The sequence below is a fragment of the Pungitius pungitius genome, chromosome 5 (assembly GCF_949316345.1).
Source record: "Pungitius pungitius chromosome 5, fPunPun2.1, whole genome shotgun sequence".
NCBI lineage: Eukaryota > Metazoa > Chordata > Actinopteri > Perciformes > Gasterosteidae > Pungitius > Pungitius pungitius.
The window spans coordinates 686,408-704,312 of NC_084904.1; the positions used below are offsets into that span (position 1 = coordinate 686,408).

The 17,905-nt window shown below is 45.6% G+C and overlaps 1 protein-coding gene across 2 annotated transcripts in view; it reads left to right on the forward strand.

Moving 5' to 3' along the window:
* Window positions 1-418: 418 nt before the first annotated feature.
* LOC119224513 (netrin receptor UNC5C-like) overlaps window positions 419-17,905 on the forward strand; it is a 143,835-nt gene continuing 126,348 nt past the window's right edge. The window contains exon 1 of one of the 2 annotated variants that reach the window (XM_037481522.2): window positions 419-1,012. In XM_037481522.2, coding sequence (XP_037337419.1) covers window positions 892-1,012 — 121 coding nt within the window. In that variant the 5' untranslated portion in view covers window positions 419-891. The remainder of the gene's footprint in view (window positions 1,013-17,905) is intronic. The other variant, XM_037481523.2, reaches the window with a different exon arrangement.

Here is a 17,905-nt window from a genome sequence, read left to right on the forward strand (position 1 = left end):
TTCCGATGGCAAATCCCAGAGGCGTAAACCTTGGTCTTCGTGCGCGCGCCGTGCACCACGTGGCCGTGGAGCTGTGTCTCAGTACTTGTGCAGGTCCAACACACGTGGCCGTCAGGGGGCAGCCATCAGTCGGCGGGCTCTCAGAGAAACGTTGTTCCCCGGATTTGTTGCTCACGGGCAGCAAGTGTAGGCGCGCGCGCGCACGTACGTACGTACACGCGCAGACAATATATAAAATGGATTAAAAACATATTTAATCATTTTTTTTTCTTTTCGCATATGTCGCGATCACAACTAAGATCATAGAAACGGGAGATGCATTCATAATGAAACAGGAAAGTTGGAAGTTTATTTTAAGTCCACTTCGCCACACACGTTCCATACTCCACACGCGTATAGGGGTTTCTACGTGTATTATTATTAGTTTGTTTTAAAATATGACGTCAAAGTGAGAAAGAGAGGGACGAGAGTGAGGGAAGAGGGCAGGGGGGGAGAACTCCGGGGTGATACGGAGTCTAGCACTGGTAGCCAGAGGGCGGTGGCATCTCTCCCTCTCTGCGTAAACGGAGCGAGTGGAGAAGGAGAAGGAGAGCGCGCACGGAGAGAACAGCAGAGCTTTGTGGCAGCAGCAGCAGCAGCAGCGCCGCTGACACGAGTGGAGGTACCCCGTGGCGATTCCCACAGCTTAACCTGCGCCTTCTGACACGGACCTCCACGTCGGGGACTAGAGGCGACGCACTCCGCCACTCGTTTTCTTTCGGGGGTTTTTTTTGGGACTCGTTTGATTAATCAGCAGACCTTGAGGTGGAGGAAGGAACGGGAGGGGGTCCTCATTTCCCCCGCCGCGGAGTTGCGTGTGTGTGTGTTTATGTGCTTTACGCGTTGCCTGTAATGGGGAGAAGTGGACAGAGAAGTGGAATAGGACACGGGGCTTGCAGCTTGGTGAGGATGTGTGCCACGCCGGGGATCCTGCTCCTCGCCATGGTGCTCGTACACCGAGGAGTCGCCCAAGGTAAGGCTGGATAGAGCGTCTCATCTTTCTTCTTAGTACTTTAATTGTTTTCAGAGTGATGGTAGCCAGAAAAAAAAGCTCCGACCAGGGAGGCTTTACTTTCATTTTTGTTTTTGTTGCTTTATTTCCATTTAAATTGATCTGATGCTGATGAGGGAGGGCGCTTTCCCGTCGGCGGCTCGAGGCGCTTGACCGCGTGTGCGTGTGCGCCTTTCCCTGACCCCGCTGAAGTGCACGGTGCCAAATGCGAGGCGCACCTCGCAGCCCACGTCCCTCCGTCACCAACGGACTAATAGGCAAAATAAAAAAAATAGGCAAATCAATGTGGGACGACAAAAGCGCACACGTTTTAAGTAATTAAGGCTGAGTGGGAGGTGTGGACAAAACTCGCTATTAATAATAATTATAATAATAAAAAACTCCTGTCAAACAGTGACGTCCGTAGCCTCCCAACTACATGGCGGTGAGCTCCGAGCATTCAGTTAAATCACGGTGCAAAAGCCGTGAACGGCAGCACGTAGGAACGCGGGATTAAAGCCGACGGCGCGTCTCATCGCGCGGCACATCGGCCCCGGAGACGCGCCGATCACAACGATCGATCACAAGTCACAAACACCCACGGCCGCAATTATCCGCCACCGACCTCACGAGCAAAAAAACCAGGGACGCAGTTTGCAGATGAAATGCCACAATCAAAGCACGGTTATTGGCTCATAAAGAGAGCCCCCCCCCCCCCCCCCCTCTCCCCTCGTCTCGGTATTTAAAACACTACACCAGTGGAACGACGAGGTGTTGTTTATGATCATCCCCCGGGGAGGTGTACAGCAGGCAAATGAAAGTGATATTTCTGAGGAGTGACACGCAGCCGGACTGCTGTCGAAGCCCAACTCTAAACCTCCTGGACATCTTTCGTCTCGTGTGTCCCTTTTAAGTGCGTCACCCTCCGAAAGGCTTTCCCTCTCACTGTTAGGGACTTCCTCGGGTAGTTCCTCCAAACGCATTTATGTCAGGAGTCAAGTTGCTTAATTCACCACCTTTCCACCCCTCCCACCTGAAGGCCTCAGTAACCCGCAGAGGTTAAACCTTATAACAGCCACTTACGGTGGGTGTCGTCCCCTATTAAAGTCTAAGAGTCTCATATTCTAATTAGGACTCTGTGTTGCTTTGAATCCTTCGCCTCCATTACAACGTGTTCCGTCAGGATGCCCCTGGATGCAGAGGGTCGGCTGGTCCGCACCACCACCTAGTCAGCAAATCAGGGTCCACTTTACTGATCTTCTGAAGGTTCACGTGCTGAACTGGACACAGTGCTGCTGCCACCTTTCTCCTGTTGCCCGAGGGAATAACATTTCAGCAACACCCACCGATATTCATTATGACCGTTCCCTGTAGGTTTACTGTTAAATCAATACATTGCAATTTAGAGGCACGATTTGAGTAGGCTTTCACCAACCTCCAATAAATTACAGCTTGGCACTCAATTTGACTTTGGTAGAGAAAATCTCGTAATTGGAAAATAAAACAATTGATGAAACCGAAACCCCTCGATCGTTTTTCCCGCTCCCCCTTTTCTAAGAATAAACATTTCTGGTCTCCTCCTGGTTTGGGCTTGTCTATTAGGTCCCTTGTTTGTTGTTTTGTTCCTCCTCCTCCCAACTTGACTCGTGTCTCCGAAGTTGCTTCTCTGTGTGTGAGGCGTCACTCCATTAGTTGTTCTATTGAGTGGAGAAAACACACAACACATGGTGGGGGGTTGAAGGGCGTGGGTGGGAGGCCTGCTCTGTGTACATAGCTTATCCTCTACGTGCACCAGTGCCGGATTCTATTCCCCGTCTGCTCAGGTAGAGCTTTTCCCTCGAAAAACCCAACGAAATGCAGCTTCTTTTCATTTTGCCGTTGAACAGAAAAACCAAATAAGACTTTTTAACAAAGCCAGTAATTGTTGTCAGGGCCATAGAAACCGTGTTACCCAATGGAAAGGTCTCTTGTGGGCTGGGAAACATGTGCCCCTGCAGTGAGACGAATGTGCGTAGGTGAGATCCTCTCCTCCCACCCTCGAGCCTCGAAGCCCCTCAAGAAGCCATCAGCTGAGCCCCCTTACATTTGATCTGAAACGGACAGGTGCACCAGGTCGTAACAGCCCAGGTGTTTGTTAGCATGAACTAAACGGCCTTGCAGAGATGTCGTGAGATTGCGGAGAGTGTTTTCTCAAACTTTTTTTGGCGACGTTGGTTTGCCCGCTGGCTTCTAGCTCACATCTCTGTGGCTTGTTGTGTTTCCGTTGGAAAAGCCTTTTCCTTTCAATTTGACAGAACCAATTATTCTAGGCTACCGTGTTCTCACTCACTGGGTGTGTTTGTGTCATATCTGGGGGTGCAGGGTTGTGTAGCTGTTAGGGCTCATGTGAGGAGTGTGTTTATTAACTTGGCAGCTTAGGGTTGTTCTCAGAAGTCCTGTGGTGAGTGTGTGTCCATACGCGGGATTGTGTGATTTCCTACATCTGTGTGTCAACTTGGCATCACAACGGTGCTCCAGCAGATCTCACATGCTATTCTTTTGTGTGTGTGTGTGTGTGCTTTTGGCATTATGATATTGCCAGAGCTCCCATGCTGTCTCCCATTATGCACTGATCCTGTCCCATGGTGCACTGCAGCCATGCTGGGTTCAATGCTTGTGGGGGGACGACTGGGAACCGTTGGAACTAAAGAAGCCAATTTGATTGGCCGAACCACACTCCAGCGACTGCAATTCCATCCGCCGAGCAGCATTTATCTGGTAAATTTAACTCTGCACAATTTCTGTATCGGGGCGGAGAGGCGAGGGGGTGAGGGGGGGGGGGGGGGGTGAGGGGGGGGTTAGAAGGAGTGAGAGAGGGTAATGATGAAGGGACGAAGAAGGGAGAGATCTCTCTGGGTGGTTTGTACCCCCTTTGATCACTCCACTAGGACTTGACAAGCTGACTGACTGCTATACACACACACGCACACACACACACACACACACACACACAGCAAGATATTTCTGCAGTCAAACAATGCTGTATTCTGTCTGCATTCTCTGCGTGTGTGTTTGTGAGCATGAAGTGTGTGTGTGTGTGTGTGTGTGTGTGTGTCCTCGGCCAAGCGTTCATCGGGGTGTGTGAAAGGAAGTCTTTGACTGTGTCTGGGGTTGTTTTGTAGAGAAGACCCTCCTGCTGCTAGCAGCAGCCTGGTGATGGCAGATTTCCCTCACCCTGCATTCCTTTTTTAAAATATGTTTTTTACATTTTTGTTTATTTATGTGTACATATAAAAAGAGCATATATTTACATATATGTGTATATATGTTTGCGCAGCGATTGTATGTTTCTACACCCACATCTCTCTGTCTGTCTTTGTCCTCCAGTCTACATCCAGCTGGTGAATGGTTTATTCCGACCTTCTTTCTCCTTCAGTGGCCTTGTGTGTTCAGCCATTCACGCAGTGGATGCTTGACTGTGAAAATGCTGGAGCTTCCTCATCCAACAGCATTCGTGTGCATATTATATATACAGTTTAAATTGAACACAGAGCAATTAGGACTCGGCCTATTTTGAGAATCAGGAGCCGGAAACGTGGGTTGTTTGTGAAAGCGGGAGAGAAGCACCGATGAAATCCGACTTAGACCCAAGTCTGGTTTTTTAGAAGGTCCCGTTGACAAAAAGCGTCACACCGTTTGCACCTTCATCTAACACTCCCTGTTTGTAGGGGAAAACCCTGGGATGTAACCTAAGAATGCGTCCTCCTCTGTGTGTGTGTGTGTGTGTGTGTGTGTGTGTGTGAGGGCCTCACTGCTTCCTAGAGACAGTGTGAGCTTGAGAAGAGAAGAGAAAGAGCAACGAGAAGCTAATTCAGAAAGCGATTCACACTGTCTCCTGCTGTTAGGCCTAATTCCTTCTCCAGTTTCATGTAAAGATCTGCAATTATGAATTTTTCATGGCCTGCGAAACCTAAGGCCTCATTTGGGGCTCTCATTTCCAGGCTTTTTGTTTCAGTTAGTGTTGTGTGTGTGTGTGTGTGTGTGTGTGGGGGGGGGGGGGTGGGGGGTTGTTCAAGTGAACACTGTTTGTGCACAATCAATGGCCTACTATAAAGTTCCCAATGGGCCCATAGAATGCTGCACTGCAAAAAAAATTAAAAACCAGTTTTTCACTGCAGATTTCGCATTATTAAATCAAAATACAAGAGAAAAAAGGCAGCATTGTTTTCAATGAGTTTGTGGAAATCTACCCCGTGGTGGAATAGCTGGTTCACAGAAAAATGCCGTAATATTGTTTTGGACAAGCTATCTGTGAATTGAATCCTGTCGCTGTTCACTGGGCCTGCAGCCGGGGGAAGCAGGGCGCCTTTGAATCCCGCAATAAACAATTGGATTTCAGTGAACTAAAGCCACCGTACGCCGGGCCACAGCATTCTGTACTGGACCATCGTCTCAATTCCTCTTTCTTGTCACTTGTCCCCATTTCTTTCACCCTCTCTGTCCCTTTCTTTCTCGCCTCCCCATCTGCTACCTCCTACCTCTTCTCTCACTTTTCGCCCCCTTTTTGGTTATTCTCTTCTTTTGCTACTGTCTCTGCCCACTGTGTCCCCGTTTCTCTAGTTAGATTTACACACTTTAATTAGAGTGTGTGCCAAACAGTGGACATATTGTTGTGCATCTGAACGGGGCCCACAACCAGCTGGAGGTTTGTGTGTGTGCGTTAGGTCACAACAACATGGTGGAAACGTAACTAACACACAACGGTCTAATACACTTACAGTAAATAGAAGGAAAAAAAGTGAAGGGAAGGAGGAGGAAATGGAGCTGTGCTCCATGCCGGCTGCTCTCCATTGAAATCTCTCTTTTTTTAAGGCCTTTCCTCCTTCCACAGGCAGCAGTTTAGGCTTTTCATGGTCAATATGTTCTTTTCATTTGATACCGTAAAACCTCCAGTAAATAATCCGGGCCGGTTTACCTCCTTCAAAACGACATTGTGCGACACACTGTGCCTATTGAAGACAAGCACTTACCACAGGAAGTTCTTTTTCCTTTCTGTTCTGTGCGTGGAGGCTTTAATCCAATCTGCTGCATCTCCAGATATTTTTCCTCTTATTAAAGAAAGGCTTCATATTTGAGGATGTGTGCATATGGTGTTTAAACACACCCACAGATCGCTGCGGTACAGAGCCCTTGTGAGCCGGGGTGTCCCTCCCCAGAGACAAACCTTAGAGGTGTAGTAGAGATGAACTCCTAGAGTGCAGACAGACGGCCAGACGCATGTTTGGCCGAGTGTTCGGTTCGTGTGTGAGCGAGCAAGTCGGATTTGTGTCACCGTGAATGTGTAATTAATCTCCCATTGACAAAAGATGACGTGCCTCGGCAGGGGGGGGGGGGGTCCAGGGGGCTGGGATCTCGGGTCCTTTTTTGTTTTCACTCGGCTTGTTATGGCCATTGTCCTGTTTTTCAGAGAGGGGCACAAGAAAAAGACGGGAAAAAAAGGTTTAATAGAAGACTTTAGAAGGAATGAAGGGAGTGAAAAAGAAGGGTAGGTGGTGGGAAAGGAGAAGGATTTTTGGGGGGCGTCTGGAAGTTGACATTTTGATTAGAAACTAAGCTGCACTGTAAAAGCCTGTTCAACAAGGAGGAGGGAGCAAGTGAGCAAGTGAGCAAGTGAGCAAGTGAGCAGGCGGGCTGAGCGTCCTGTGGAAGCAGCCTGAAGGGTCTCTTCTTCATATCTTTCGCCTTCTCTCCTCCTCTGTAACTCTTTTTTCTCCCCTGTCTCGCTCCTTTTTCCACATCTCCCCTTTTGACTGTAGCCCCCTTTTTCACTTTTTCCCTCAATCCAACTCTGCCCCCCCCCCGCCCCCCTCCTGCCCCCTCCCTGGTAATCTACTTGTCCATCTGAAGGAATATGCTGCAAAAACCTGACACCATAATTACTATAATCACCACTGTAACTTTTTACCTCCTAGGCTCACGTGTACACCCACACCCCTCCACACACACCCACACCCCTCCACACACACACACACACACACACACACACACACACTCTTACGCACACGGGTTTTGCCAGTTTTGAAAGAGTTTATTGTTATTCTGTAGGATGCCTTGGAAAATGGGATTTAGTGTGTCTTGTGAAAAGGTTTTGGGTTCCCTGTTCTCCTGCTGTGGACATGATGCAATTTACTGTTGTGTACCTTGTGTAGCTTTAGCAAAACCAGGGACTAACACACCCACACGCGGCCCGGCAAGAGTGCACAATATCGACCCAAACGTTGTTACATTGGCTTCGAGTTTTATGGCGTCTGATCGGCACACAGGCACCATATGGAACGAGCCCTTTCACTTATTATGGCTCCACACCGGCTGCTATAAGGGACTATAAGGGACTATAAGGGACTATAAGGGTATATTTCTCTCCGCGGGTGACAAGATTTCGTGTAAGCAGTTTGCTTTGATTCATTTGAGCGCAGCATTGTAAGTGGCTAATGAATATACGGGAAGTTCTTTGCTGAGGCGGCGCGTTTGTGTGTCCGTTGTGTGGATGAAATATCACATTGTTATGTGCCCCCCCCCCCCCCCCCCCCCCCGAAATTATCCATGCACACAGCGATTTCTCCTCCCCCAGAGGAGCACAGGGAGGATGGCACTGTAGGTGGAGAGAGGAGAGAAAGAGAATAATGACTTTCCAGCTTAAAAAAAAAAAAGTCTTTTGTTCTTTGGTTAGGAAAAAAAAAAAGAAGAGATTGTCCAGGGGTGAAATAGGCTGGAAATCAGAAGAGCCGTGCGAGTGGGAGGGAGATGGAGCGAGTGAGCGAGTCGGATCCGGGGACATCAAGTGCAGCAGGGAGATGGGGACGCACCGCGCGCTCGCTAATTAATCACAGAGAAGGACGAGATTTGATGAGACACAACAGTGAGGAAGGGGAGGGGACTCGTTTCCCTCTCGCTTTAATGTCACACAGAAGCAGGGGTGTTCATGTGTTTACCTGCAGAGGTCAGAGGTCGGAGGCAATGGGATACGTCTAAAGAAGCAGATTCCTTCTGGAAGGGCCGGAAGTCAGGAGTCTCAAGTTTTTATTGGTTGGATAGTGAGGATGAAAGAACATCACAGAGGACCCCAGCTGAGCAGTTATTTCAAAGCAGATGCAGCCGCTGTGAGCTGCAGAGCTGATTTCTGGAATTAATTGCAACTGTGTGATTGAGAAGAACTTTCAGAAGCCTCTCTTTTCTTTCCACAGCTAAAATTGAAATGTTTAGATGAGACTGGACTAGAGTTTGTTAGATATTAAAACAAAGCTTTCCTTGAGTCTGCAAGTTGTTGGGCTTACACAGTCTAGTCTACGCGTTGTTGTATAGCAATGTCTTTTTCTTGATGAAAAATGGATCAGCCTTTTTTTCTGCATGTTTGTTGGCCCTTGTTTCTATATGAAAAGAGAGAGTGAATGTATTCATCACTTGTAGGTTGTGCAAAGTCGGGCTGCACAGAATAGATTGTTTTCCTGCAGGTTGCACATTGCCATGGTGCGCACTTCCTACAGCGTGGTTTATTGCATGCGCTTGAACGCCTTTGTTTGGTGCGCACAACTTGTTGTGTAGGTCTTCCTATAGGGAAGTCACTTCAATATTGAGAGGAATAAGGAAGGTGCAATATGAATAAAAACATGACTGGTCACTGTGGTATTGGCATCATACTGAAGGGAAATGAGTACAGACGCTACAGACCTCGCATGTGCACACCATCCAGAAATAACACAACGGACATATTGGCTGATTCCTAATTATCTTTTTATCTTTCAGTGTTGGATTAAAATCTGTTTAGATTAAGGATGAGACAAAAAATGATATTTCTATTTTCTTACACATCATGAAACCAAAGGCATTTTATTCAGTGGCTTCGAAGTATCTACAGAGTCGAATGTTTTCCACCAACTTTAATAATCACAGAGTCAGCTGCTGGTGCACATAATCAGATGTTACTTTTTGGGGGAAACGCTGTTTCCAAAGAGGCTTAAACTAAATGGGGTGATGATGAGGTCAATGGATTAAGGCTTTACAGTTGTTTTGAATGATTGGCAGATTGGAGATCTTCTCTCCACCAACCTCTGAGTGGATGTCGTGTTTTATGACGGGCTCTCAAGCCACTGACTTGTGTTGTGTACTTTCAAATAGACTATGCTTTGTTTTCATTGATTCTCTCCCACACAAACTGTGTGTGTGTGTGTGTGTGTGTGTGTGTGTGTGTGTGTGTGTGTGTGTGTGTGTGTGTGTGTGTGTGTGTGTGTGTGTGTGTGTGTGTGTGTGTGTGTTCAAGCAAATATGACTTGCGTTAGCTGTGCTCTTCTGATCTGAGCCCTGCGGCTCTCCAGGGTCTGTTGTCTTACAACATTCATCAATGTTTCTGGAAAATAAGCCTTTGGATTGAGCCTAAACAGAAATTTTTCTCTTTTATTCTATTTCACTCCGGAGGTCGGTGTGTTTGTTTTTGGTGGGATTCCTGGAAGGCCTAAGACGTGTACAGTACTCTGGATTTTCACTGGTTTTTCTGTTAATTTTAGATTATTATGCAGTTTCTTGTCGGAGGTCATTGGTATTTAATGCTGTTTTTCACATGACAGCCCTCGACTATGAAGTGCCGCGTTGATGTTTACATTTTGATGAGCATTTATGCTCAAAAGAACACATGTCTTTAATGAAATCTGTATGTGTGATCTGATCCTGTTATTTATTGATCACTTGTGAGATCACTCGTGGATAGAAAAAACTATTTTGCTTTGATATTCTTGTTCAAACCGCAGGACTCTTGTGGTTTCCCATCATTATCTGTGTTTTGGGAAGATGGAGATTGCTCTTCTCCGCAGTGATCTGAAAGCTGATGAAATCTAGATGCAATTTAACGTGCACGTGGCGCACACTCATGCTTCATCCGACACGCTTCACAATGACATGTCATGAAACCTGAAACAAATTGGCCAAATATATACAAAAGAGACATTTTCCTCTTTAAAATATTGCTGGTACAGTGTGTTGATAATTCTTTAGTAAGTAACGTGCAAAAGCAAGACTGAAAAATGCAACCACTGTGAGTGATTCCTGGTATTTTTCCTAATGAATTTCCAATGCTGCTTTGATGTTGTAAACAACTTAGTCATAATGAGGAGCACTATCTTATTTTGTCTACAGCAGCACTGCTTTTAATCAGGAGCGGGTTAGACATATTGTTTTTCCCAGCATCATTTAGCTCTAATGGATGCATTTATTCTGTGGGGTCGTTACAACATCATACAGCTCTTTATCGTGCACATGTGAAACTAACTTGCATATCTTTAGAAAACAAGTTGCTGATAACTAGTGCGAAAGCCTTTTTGTACTAGTTATACTGGTGATGGCTGCCGTTTGGAACTCGCCCCAATCGACTGGCATGATTATTGGATCCAATTAAAAACATTGTAGGCAGAAAAGGCAGAAGTGGTGATCGTGTTCGATGATTTATTACAAATATTTTGAAACAGAAAAGTCCAGCCCTGTGTGTCCGACTCTTTAGTAGCAGCAACATCTCCAAAATGTTCTGAATCCAGCAGGCACGTCGGTGACGCTAACAGCCCACCAAGGGCAGCTCCTTCAAGCCCCCCCCCAAAGCAGTTTACCCCAAATGTCTGTGTTATCACCACGTGCACCACAGACCTTTGTTGGTGCCCACAGATGTTCCATCTGCTGCACATGGACGACTCGCGCTGCCAGCAATGAGTGTACGGACAGAAGTCCTGCGCTACCTCATCTATTCCATTTATTTTATTGTTCGAGGATTACTGTCGAGTTTTAATCCCAAATAGACAAAAACGTTTTTGAAAAAGACTACCATTTTTTTTTAGCATTTTTTGGGGGCGTCACAAACTTTGTTTCATTCTCACCTTGCAACAAAGCTCCGGTTTAGCTGTAATTTCAAAGAAATAATAGAAACAATGTTTTGCTGAGACTCCGAGGAGTGAAGAAAAAAATATATAGAGCACAAATAATCCATCACATTTCTTTGTTTTAGTCTGAAACTTTTTTACCTCTGTCACATATTCTCACGTTTTTATTTGATGTTTTGTTGCCGTTATCATCATCATCATCATCATCATCATCATCTCCCCGAGGCACAGCTGGCGTAGCTTTGCAACGGTTTTCAGCACAGAAACTGGCTCCCTGTCCACTGACATGTGGCTCAACCGGCCTGCCAATAACAGAACAACACACACACACACACACACACTCACTGTACTAAGGAAAGTGTCTCTGCCCTGTTGAACACTAGCACACAAGGGGGTGTCCACACATGGCAGCCAACACGCACACAGAAACACACACATAATGGCGCTGGATGGTTCCTTTGGCGCTGAGAGGGCGGACGCCGTGTCTCCGTGTGCAGTAGCTGGCGTGTTCTTGGCAGTTTTGGTATTTCCTGTCACGCAGTGACCATATCGAATATATTAGCAGTTGGGTGTTTCAGAAGGGCGGCAAAAAACAGGTGCATTGTTTCAGCAATCTGTTATATTCAAAGTTTAATGCTCAATTGTGTTTGTGACCAAACTGATCGTGGGCATGTATGGGATTATGTTAATCATTATAAAGCTTAAATGGTGTCATTTTCTGGGCTTAGATTAAGTTATCTGATTTGATAATATGTATACCAACAGTGAAAACATAACTATGCAGGAAAAGTGGGTCTATAATTAAGTGTTACTATTACTTTGAGTACGTTATCCATTGAGTATTAATTCCAGACTTAATCCGTTTATTGACCCGCTCGGTTTGGATATCGATGAGTAAACGATGGTGTTGTAGCTGCTGAAACATGTTAAACAAGTCGGAGGACCTATCGACTCACCGTCTGACACTCTAGGGGAGAAGAATATTGAGATATGTTCCTGCTCCTCTCCTGTTTGAGATAACAAAGGTCACATTACCAGTAGGAAAAAAAAACCAGTGTGCCTGGGCTTTTTCCTTTCACAATCCCTGCAAATAATGGCGGCACCCCCTCAGACCTGGACATTGACCTCATATGAATCTGTTACCACATTATTTCCATTGTTTCCCATCTTTGTGCCATAACTGTGGCGTTAGGAGCTGGTGACATCATGTGGGGTTCAACCCGCACATGAATGCTCTTTTGATTTGTGTCACAGTATCAAAGCAGGGTTCATTCACCTCATCAAAAGAAGTAGAAATAAGTGTCTCTGTGCTCATCCTCTTTTTCTCTTTTACGCTTTACTCCCTTTCATCTTTTTTCCAGTTTGGGCCGAGTCTCTTTCCTTCCTTCCTTCCTTCCTTCCTTCCTTCCTGGGGGAAAGGGAGATTTATACTTGAAACAAAAGACGCAAGGAGGGAAACTTTGCAGAAACATTTGAAGTGTTTCCCCCCCTTCTCTGATCTGAGAAATGTCTCCCCCACCCAAGAAACCGTTTCAAAAGAAGCAGAGAGCATGCGGCTGAAGGCAGACGCTGCCCACGGCTCTCTGTGGCTCCTCCAAATCCGTGTATTGTTGCTGTGGTTATTTGTGTTGCTTCTTCCTCGGGGCCCCTCCAGGGTTTTTGTTTATCTCCGTTCGGTGCTTAGAGTTTTTGTCAGAAAATGAGGGGGGGGGGGGGGGGGGCTGCTGTTTTGGCCCCAGGTCGAGTCGCAACTCAGCCGAACAATGAACTGAAAGTCCCATTTAATGACAGACCTGTTTTGTGTTTTTGTTGCGACTTTGTGTGGAATTATTCTGCTGTTAACATTCCGCGTCTCGAGGATCCTGGAATCACCCCAGTTATTAAAAGCCATGAATGCAAAGCCGCTTGCAGGCCGTGATGGGCGTCATCCTCGCATCGGCTTCTGCTCAGGACACATCAATCATGGTAGAATGAAAACACCCACACATGATACGCCCTTTTTTTATGGAGGTGATCCTGAAAAGGAATTTGATAGGAACATTTTTGGTTTTTTCTTTCTGTAAATGAGCCAACGGGTGACACTGAGCACGGAATTAAGGAGTTTAATCTCTAGCTGAAAGGCTCCTATGAAGCGGGATCCAATGAGGAGCGGTCCTCTTCACCGTGGTGCCGTGGAGTTTAAGTCCTGTAAGCTTTTAGGTCCAAGACGAGGGAAGGTGTGTCGGATGAATTATTTACAGAGCACAGAGTTAAAATACTTGTGCATTAGAGATCTCAGGTGAAGGAAATGTCAGAGTTCTGATACCCTGAATAGTATCCTGCTTTCATTTAGGAGGTTTGACAGTGACACCCAAAAATTGTTAAAAAATAAAACAGAAATATTTCTCTTAGATAAATTTTGTATACAACTCAATTTGACGTAAGTCTGCTGCAGACACCCGACGGACAGATGCTGCAGTCGTGTTACTGCTCCAAAGCACTGGAGCCCTCACTAAGTTTATAGAACCGGCTCAATAGGACGGCTAATGAAAAACAAGGCACCCACTCTAATGTTGAGACGCCTTCTGAACTTCAGTCCTTTTTTTAAGTGGTATTTCAGGTGAGGGTTCCCCTACTTTGTCTCCACTCGATATCTAAACAAGGCCCCCTAATCTGTGGAAATAAAAACCAATTGTATTCAGGTTTTGGAGACCAAGTACTGCAACCAATTTGCCTGTGGAAAATCAATCAAGGCAGATTTACCGTTTGCCCCAGGTAGGGTGTATTCAGTAAACACACACACACACACACACACACACACACACACACACACACACACACACACACACACACGTCTCAGAGCTCTGCTTAAGTAGATATTTAATCATCGAGGACCTTTTCCTGCTGGTTGCTCTATTGAGTGGGTCAGACATACACACCTTCTGGTGTTATGCACACACACACACACACACACACACACACACACACACACACACGACGTGTCGCGTGGCAGTGTATTGATTCTTCAGTGTTGTTCTTGTGCTGTTGGTTAAACAAGACAGTAATAATGGAGCAACATTGTTTAGTCTGCTTATTGAACTGTGACTGCTGGACATTGATTGTTGTTTTCTGCTTTATGCATAATGTAAACCTGCAACTGTGACTTGAGGAAGAGTGGAGGTGTGGGGGTCTGGGTTTGTGTGTCTGTAGGTAGCTTGGGGCAAAAAGAAGGAATAACTTCTTGGTTAAGATTTCTTAACCTTTTTGTTGTTGTTGTTTGAGTTTTGGAGGTTAAAGCTCCGTCTGGGCTGCAGAACAGATTGATGGAGGAAGGCATGTAGAAAACAGGTCAGGAGAAGCTACATGTTACACTTCAAGGCCTATGTATACTTCACCCGCACTATTTTAATATCTGCACTGAAAATCACTGCAGCATCCTTTGTATGTCTGATTCATTTTATAAACTTTTTTAGGAGTCATAGCTTAAGTCACATTTGGCTCCATTAATATATTTCATAAGTTCATTATTCCGCAGCATTTTCCTAAATACCAAACTAATATAGAATTTATTCAATAAATACCACTTTTTATTTTTTTTTCTTCCTACATCCACACAGAGTCAGATCTTTTTCAGATAGCAATATATGAACTTTAGGTTCTCATGATTTCACTGTTCTGTCATGAATGGCCTCCAGCGCCATGCGCTGCTAAAGTATATTGTAATACATCTTCAAAATGATTAACATATGATTTCTGAAGTCTGAGCTGCATTCATGAAGTGCCATCATGTGTGCTTCAAAGGAATTAACTAAGCGCTGTGCGTTTCCAGTCATAAGAAGCTGTTTTCAGATCACTCAAGGTTATCCCGTCTCCAGGCCCACGAGCGCCCATCAATTATTCATCACATCTTGATACTGAAATTGGTCATTTGTTTCCGTGCCAAAGCACTGTGCCAGGATGAGTCCAGAGGCCTCAACATGTTCAGACCAGACGCTGGGAACACCCGATATTAGTTATGTTTCATCACAACGAACATCAGCCCTCCTGACGTCTCGGGGCTCAGCGGTCGAACCGCTGTCTCTGACGTAGAGCGACGCTTGGTCTGCATTTCCCGGTCTGTCATTAAAGCTCCTCGCGATCCTCTAACGGTATACACACTTAGGGAAGACACATGCAGTTATGTCCGCCGCAAGCCAACACACTTAGTTATACATATACATGAGCAGACTCGCAGCAGCGACTGCTTGATCCCATTTTTTATTTATAACACAGTGAAATGTGGTTATTTTTTAAATGCAAATAAGTGGCGTATAGCTTTTTCAAAAGTCAGTTTGAATTTGAATGGGTGCCTTCATTTGAAATGTTGGCACTGAATGCTACCCTGAGGGGAAAACACTATATTCTTATAGCTTGTACCTTGGAGGTTCAGTTTTTAAATCATCGAAGGACATTGAAGGAGCTCAGCGTGGTGAAAATGTGCCGCTGATGCTAACGACGTCGCTCGGAGCCGAGTCTTCTGCATCTTGAGCTCTGCTCCATCTGCTTTTCCTCCTCACTCGCTCCTCCTCTTGTCCGCTCCGTCCTCTCTCACTTCCCTCATTTCGCCCGTTTCAGCGCTTTCTCTCCTCCGGCTGCAAAGAGGCCAGAGAGAAATCCCCCCCCCCCCCCAGGGGAAATGGGGATTGTTTGTGTGTGAGATAGTTCAAGATATTGTAAATATAAAGAAGTGTCTGAGAGAGAAAGATAGCGAGGGCCTGAGAAAGGGATTGTGTTGGTTTGTGTGTAGCGCCGTTGCTCTCTAATTGGGACACGGGTTCTGTCCGTGCTGTGCACCCACCGCTTGGATGTAAATCCCACATGAGCACCGCTGTAAATCTTGATAATGGTATTAAGCTTGTCGAGCCGGTCTGGGACTTTATCCTGCACTGTGTGTGTGTGTGTGTGTGTGCACAAACACGCTGCAGGCTTGGGTACTACTTATTAATATTGGGCAGACTCTCGTGTAGTGAACACTGCAGTCCAAACTCTGCCCATTACCGTAGCAAAGACACAAGCTTGTAACACTACCTGCTATGAAGGTATTCCAGAGTACCACGGGGATGTACTTATACACACACACACACACACACACACACACAGGCATACTGCAACAAGGAGCAACACTGAGCTTAGTCCGGAGTTAACGGCTGTGCAAAAGTGCTGAATGTGTAATACATCAGCACATTGCTGACATATTTGGGGTGGGAGAAAGTACTTCAGTAGCTAATTAAAATGCACATCGAGATGATGTGACGGTCAGATATAAAGTGGAAAAGCGCTCGGTGCGATAGAGGCGGTTTGACGTGTTCTTTTGTCAGAGAGTGTCACAGCACACAGCGACAGGTACGCTCCTGTCAGCATGTGCAGCGAGGCCACCGAGCCAAATTACGCAAAATCTTGATTAGTGTGAGCCGCTTTGTCGCTTGAAAAGTCCCCCCCTTACCCCCCCCCCCCCCCCCCCCACTCCCCTCTGTGGGTTATTGAGGCTAGTGGGAGAAATCCTTTTATTTGAAACCTCTGCCATCCAATTTCTTTCTTTCTTTTTTAGAGACAGTTGATCCAAAACGGCACGATGCAAATAAACGAAGAGACACATTTAGTGCTGATTTGAAAAAAAACTTTGAAAGAAGTGATTTGAAAGTCCGTCTGCATTGACAGGAGCTGGACGGTACCATCCAGCTGGCTGAGTCTCTCACTTTGATGAACACATAAACTACTGGCGCGTCGAGTCATTACAGAATGCAGTCAGACTGTCTGAATCACGCTCCTTTAAAGACATTTGAAGTGAAATTGCATTAAAGCACTGGGAGGCAACTTGGCGGGTGCGTCCCTTTGATGTAACACTAATGTTTCCACCACTTCTGATTTCCAAAAATCACCTGACAGCAGGCTCTTTAATCTGTTTATTTGTTTAGTTTGTGTTGTTGACTTGAAACAAGTCATGTCACGACAGGTTGATTTTCTTTTCAACTCGAGGGAAATTACGTTCCAACATAACAACATAATTTGGTTTGGTCTGAATGAAACCCCCCCCCCCCCCAAAAAAAGGCAATGCATTTCAAACGAAATGTAGACTGTTTTGAAAGATTACGCATGCAGTCTGTCCTCTTTACTCACTGCAAATGCAAATGTTGTACCAGTCAAGTGCTGTAAAAGCTAATGAGAGTAATGGGGTTGAGGGTACTCGGTGATGGGCTCGACATTAAGGGAATATGTGGGGCTAAGACGTACTATAATATATGGGAATAGATGCCTGCAGCTGTTCGTGCTGGCTCCGGCTCGGTTTATGTCTCCATCTCTCAGAGCAGATGGAAAATATGATGATGATGCTGATGATGAGGGAGAGGAGGGAAACACGTTGGCGACAACAGAACGAACGAGACGTGTGAGAACAGAGAAAGACAAGATAAAGGTTATGTTCCTTTCACACTTAGTGTGATGGTCAAAGAGACCTTTAAAGAAGTCGTTACATAATACATAAACGTAAATGTCAAATTAAATCTCAATTGAATGTTTTTTCTTTACTCTCGTTATTGACATAAGATGTGGGTGCAAAAAGGGGGCTGTGCTGTAGTGTGAAATATTAAGGACATAACTGCATCTGTAAAACATAGCAGTAACAGTGTGTCATGGTTATCAACGAACCAGTTTATCTGCACAATGCAGTAATTATCTTAAAATCAAAGCTTGAGTTAAGAGGGCAATAAAACACATTAAAGGAGACGCGGAATTCATACACAAATGCACATAGCTTCTCCTAATTCCCTTTAATCCTGCTCCTTAACAAATTGTCTGAGTTTAGAGTTTAAGGGAAACAAGAGGGAATCTAATCGGCGGGACACCAGGAGGGGGAATCTAATAAGCGAGACACCAGTGGGGCTTGTTTAATGATTTTCTCCTTTGGCCTTGTTCCATTAGAGCACCTAGCTGTGATCTCTGCTGAGCCTGTCGCTCATCTTTT